The 5,478-nt window shown below is 29.6% G+C and overlaps 1 protein-coding gene across 2 annotated transcripts; it reads left to right on the top strand.

The window, feature by feature from the left end:
• The first annotated feature begins 377 nt into the window (after nt 1-377).
• LOC120081286 (cilia- and flagella-associated protein 298-like) lies at nt 378-3,330 on the top strand. Of its 2 annotated transcripts, none has more exons than XM_039036027.1 (5): nt 378-617; nt 725-774; nt 1,189-1,324; nt 2,807-2,913; nt 2,988-3,330. In XM_039036027.1, the coding sequence occupies exons 1-5, from the start codon at nt 428-430 to the stop codon at nt 3,027-3,029; spliced, it is 525 nt and encodes a 174-aa protein (XP_038891955.1). In that variant the 5' UTR covers nt 378-427; the 3' UTR covers nt 3,030-3,330. The 2 variants fall into 2 exon arrangements, with proteins under 2 accessions (XP_038891955.1, XP_038891954.1); XM_039036026.1 differs by having other exon boundaries at nt 2,768-2,913.
• Nucleotides 3,331-5,478: the final 2,148 nt, after the last annotated feature.

Raw genomic sequence — 5,478 nt, 5'->3', positions numbered from 1 at the left:
ATTGGTCGTTGACGAAAGGTCAATGTTTTAATTTTATGAAAATATCCTTAGGATTACTAATGTTGATGTAAACTTCTAAAAAGAATATTAGAAAATAATTCAAATATTTAAATGAATAAATAAATATCTTATGACATATTTATTATATATTATAAACATTAATGATATTTTTTATTTTATATTTTCGTGGATTTTTTTTTATATAATAAAAATGTCGATTAGCTGAAAATGTAAAAATATGAATAAAATTATGAATATGTGTAACGAGGGTTTTAATAGGGGCATTTTTAAATATAAAAAATATTTAAAAATATTTACAACTAAAAGTACAAAATATTTTTCGGGACTTTTTGCTACCACCTTTATTTATAGTTTTTGTTAAAATTTCAGTGAGTACGAAAAAGCGATTCGCCGCGCAGCCCCAAAAATGGTGAGAATTCACGTCAAGTCCGGCGACGATTCCGGCGAAAACGAGTTTCTTTATGAGTGTCAAAGCGACTCATTGATCAAAGAAATTGCTTCGGATGTTATTCAAATTTTCAATCTCCAATCTAAAATCCATCGGCTTGTTTCAGAATTCGAACCCCGTCTACTTCCCTTTCATGGCGATCCCAAAGGTTTGAATATTAGCCATTCGAACAAATAATCTGTTTTACTCGATTCTGTTTCCTTCTCTTTGTAATCTTCTTACGCTCATCGATTCGATGATGGTTGTGATGTGAAGTTACGCCTCTTTTGAGAGCTTTTTGGGAAGCAAAGTCCTACGCATCTAAGGTCTCTCTCTATATTCCCCCTTTATTGTTTGAATGATGAGAAAATCGACGAGAGTTCTGTTATTTAGTAAACCTACACTGTGAAGCAGAGTAAATTCCAATTCATTATAATTCGTTTGCATCTTCTCATGAGTACTGTTGTAATGTTGTTTATACTTTTCCTAATCAGAACTTTTTTAGTTTTGAGAGTAGATTTTTTCCCCTCTGAAAAGGGAATGCTGGAGCTGGACTATTAGTCTATTCTTTTGCATCTTCTCGTTAATTGATTTGATGTTTAGTTTTTCCCTTATTCGAAATCAAATCTGTTATTATAGCTTTGGAAGTAGAATTGTATATTTTAGAGAAGGGAATGTTGTAATATTAGCCTATTCTTTTGCATCTTTTTCATTGATTGATTTCAACTTTCTCACTACAGGACATGGTTATCCACGATAGGCCTTTATCATATCTTGTGTTGAGACACCATTTTGAGACTATTGAAAGGGAATTAGTAGCAAAGTTTGATTTATTGGGTGATTCTGATTCCACTCAGTATCAACAAATTTTATCAGGTATTTGATATTTTCCTTACTTCTTAAAGAACAATAATATAACCATCCATTGCTCTAATGGTTTATGTACCGTTCTTCTGCATTACCCTGATGGTTCAGAATGATCTCTCTTTAACATAATGTTTTTGATAGGGATGCTATTTAGGTTATATTAGTAATTAGCTAGGAAAGTGGTTCAGGAGATTGGTTATGAATAGAGAGAGTGGGAACGGATCGAGGTATTATTTTAGTTGGTGAATTAAAGCTTGAGAGAGATCTCAAAAGGAAAGGGTGCAAGTATCTCAAATTACTTGTTTATCTTTTAAGTTCTTTACCGTTTGTATTGCATTACATTTTTGTTCTGTTTTGGTTCCTATCAGTTCTATATTATTGAGTTATTAAACAAGATTCCATGTAAAGTTTTGTTTGGGGTTCAAACTGACAAGCGATATCTCAACTGCAAAGATACAACCGAGCATGGATCTTTTTCTTTTTGTCCAATTGTTAGTGAGGTTCTTTAGCACAAGATTGCAGTTGACTCAAAAAACAAGAGGCCATATTTTTATGGTGTTTACTGCTGCTTGTTTTTGGTTCATGCACACTTGAAATATGAACTTCTGTGTTATGCATACTAACACGAAGAATATCTGGTCTGGTTCACACAAATTACCCCGAAGGAACAACATTAAGTTTCAAGGAAAATTATGTCAAAAGAAGTTTTTAGAGAAAGACCTCCCTTGAAACTATCTTTTCTAATGTGTTATGAAATCGACAAACAAAGAAAATAGAAAAAGTAAACAATAGAGAATCGACACATAGATTTACGTGGTACACTAACAGTGTGTTAACTATGTTCACTGGCAGAGGAAGAGAACAATTTATTATTAGAGAAAAAGCATTATATTATAGATTCCAAATTCAAAGGACACAGTAGAGTTAGAGAGTTTATATAATGCACTTCTCTAAACTCTAAAGTCAAAATCATAAATAGCATAAATAACATAAATATGAAACTTCTTTGGTTATAACAAGACCCCGTGTTTGGTCCTTCGGAGTGTCATACAACAAATTCAAGACATTTCAACATAATGCTTGATGGAATCCAAATATATCATAAATGATTATAGAATTACTATATAACTCCCCCATGCATTCAAGATAATTCGAATCTTCCTTCTCTTGAGATGTCACCCAGCCCCAAAACGGATTACTTGTCTACCTTCATTCCTTTCCTTCCCCCACTCTATTTACAACAATTTCCCTCCAACAACTCCTTTGCTAAATACTAATATATCCCTAGTACCATAGTATTCCCACTCCTATCCAAATAACATTCCTATCTGCTCATCGATAAGTTTATACTTAGTGATGAAGAGATCAATTCACACATCTATAATTTTCTCGAACAGTTCCTCAGAAAATAAATTGCTTTGTTTTAGATCAATCTTATAATTCTTGATGAAGGTGACAAGAAACGAGATTGTCTATTATCTCACCCTTCAGATGTGGAGCTTCTTGACGAGAATACGACTCAGCTAAAATTAGCTGGAAAAGAGCTCAAGAGGGAGAAACAACTTTGTGACTATATTGGAAGAAATGAGAAAATTAAGGTATTTCGTGATTAGATTGTTCCCTTCATTTGTTTTCTCCATATAGATGACCAATTGCTCCAATTATGTATCAGATCGTTCTTAAACTACAACCGAAAATCATGCCCCTGAGTTGAATACTGATATTTAAAATCCATCTGATGTATGATACAAAATCCATCAATGATATAAACATGATAGACTCCTATCAATGATATAATCTATCATCGATAGACTTTTGAGAGCTTTATCTAAATTTTACTATATCGGTAAATTCTTTTATATTGTACTATATCTGCTAATATTAATTGTTATATTTGTCATTGGTCCTAAAACTTATGTTTTAGTTTTAGGAGAGAAACCTTGCAGCCTTTTGTTCGACTAACTGATCGCATCGAATATCTTAGTTGAGTTATTCAAATGGTGTAAATGTCAATATCCAAGCAATTAGTTTCTTATTTTGAAATATTGAAATTCAAGTTACTATATTCGAAATTATATTTAAGGTTAATATACCATTTTGATCTATGTACTTTCCATTTTGGTCATGTATTTTCAATTGTCTAGTTTTAGTTTTTGTATTTTCTATGTACTTCCCATAGATTAAGTGAAACAAGATACTCTAGACTACTTAGCTATAATGTGTGGAATATGATTTATAAAAATATTATTTGGGGTAAGTTAAAATTTAGCTACTATATGCTTTTACAAGTTAAGAAGGTATGGTTTGATAAATTCTCATAAATAGTCCTAATTTTGTCCTTCAAGACTTTTTGTACCAATTATAAGGATAAACCTTCATACGAGGGCAAAATTTGTTATTAAGTCAAAAGATTATAACCTTGTTAACCTTAATTATGTTAACATGTTTAGGTTTTTATCCACAATTGAGAGGTTGGAATCTTCCTATCCTATGAGTTATTTAACAACCAAAAAAATTAAAAAAAAATAAACAATAATAAGTTTAAATCTTATTTTGGTCTCTGAAATTTGAATTTTATTATATTTTGGTTCTTAAACTTTTAAAAACGTCCATTCTAGTCCCCAATTATTTAAAAAGTGCTTACTTTTGGTCCCTCCCATTATGTTTATTTTAACTCTTAAACATAATGGTGAGATTGTTTGTATTTTTTTTATAACTAGGCTGACAAATAAGTTAGCCATGCTAAAAAAATCTAAAGTTTCAATTTTGAATTAAATGGTAAAACAATTTTCTACATAAGATCTCAAAAGTCATTTTGTGTCCAAGATTTTGGTCGTTTATTATTTTGACATATTGATTGTTGATATTTTACTTTACTTTTATCTTGCTCAACTTATGCTAGATTTAATTTTATCCTTAAACATGTTTCATCTAACATAATCTTAATAGTAGGGACCAAAATACATTAAAACAGATGTTTTCTAAAGTTAGAAACCAAAATAGAATAAGATTCAAAGTTCATAGATCAAAATGAGATTTAATAATAATAAAAACTACCCAAATATTTTGAACACTTATAATCACTTTTCTATTCCAAATTAGCCTACACTGGTCTGACACATTCATGCTATATTTTTCATAGGTCCAAACTAATTTTTGGTTTGAAAAAACATCCTCCAATAAAGTGATACATACTTTTTACCCTCTTCTCTGGCAAAATTAAGAAGATCAAGTTCCACAAAAGAAGAAAAGAAAAAGGAGAAAAAGTCTTCTTCCATAAATAAGAAAAGATGAGGAAAGTAATATTTGAATATTTCCTTTATGGTTTCAACAACTATGGGGCATTTGAAACAAAGGTTATCATCAAAATATAATAACCACTTTTTACTACAGTAAAAACTATTTCAAAATCTCAAATTAACTATAGTTAACACTATTTTAAAACCTCAATTTGTTACAGTATTTACTATTTACTATAGTTTTTATTATTTTACATTCACATTTTTTTATTACTTATTACCGTGACTAAAATAGTTTACATGTCAAACACATACTATTATAACCCAAACTAAAATAATCTACATCCCAAACACAAATTATAATAATTTAAGACTATAATAACTAACTCATTATCCCAAATGTCCGTATGTATGTGAGACAACATTTAATGACAAAATGAATGTACTAAAGCTTGACTAAAGAGACACCATTGCAGATACTGTCTTCAAATCTCTCTCTTTCTCTTGAAATTTTTAAAAGTAAAAAATTGACCAAATAACCATATGATATTTCAACATTTCCATAAATCGGAAGATTCGACAGCTAGGATAATCAATATGATATCGTGAAAAATAAAAATACGACCGACATGAATTTAAATACTCATAATAAAAAATGAAATTGATTTAAGAAATTTGAAATTGCTACTTGTTAATTTAAATAATTTGTGTATTCATTATTTCCCTTTTCTTGAGGATTAAGTATAGTAATCATAGTTGATATCTTTATGTTATTACTTCTTTTTGAAAAAAAAATCAATTTATGATCTATATTATGGAGGTTATACCAAAAAAAAAAAAAAAGGCAAAAATCAATTTATAATCTCACTTTGGGAGTTGTATCAACTCAAACTTTAAACTAATAATTGTATTAATTTAAATTGT

The sequence above is a fragment of the Benincasa hispida genome, chromosome 7 (assembly GCF_009727055.1).
Source record: "Benincasa hispida cultivar B227 chromosome 7, ASM972705v1, whole genome shotgun sequence".
NCBI classification, from domain to species: domain Eukaryota; kingdom Viridiplantae; phylum Streptophyta; class Magnoliopsida; order Cucurbitales; family Cucurbitaceae; genus Benincasa; species Benincasa hispida.
Note: the sequence above shows the minus strand (reverse complement) of the source record. Positions and strands in the feature narration are given on the sequence as shown.

What these genes read in the sequence shown, in the direction of transcription:
- LOC120081286 (XM_039036026.1), top strand. Translation starts at nt 428, where the DNA reads ATGGTGAGAATTCACGTCAAGTCCGGCGACGATTCCGGCGAAAACGAG. An exon ending in CAAAGTCCTACGCATCTAAG is followed by an intron (nt 775 to 1,188) that starts GTCTCTCTCTAT and finishes TTCTCACTACAG; the next exon opens with GACATGGTTATCCACGATAG. An exon ending in GTATCAACAAATTTTATCAG is followed by an intron (nt 1,325 to 2,767) that starts GTATTTGATATT and finishes TTCTTGATGAAG; the next exon opens with GTGACAAGAAACGAGATTGT.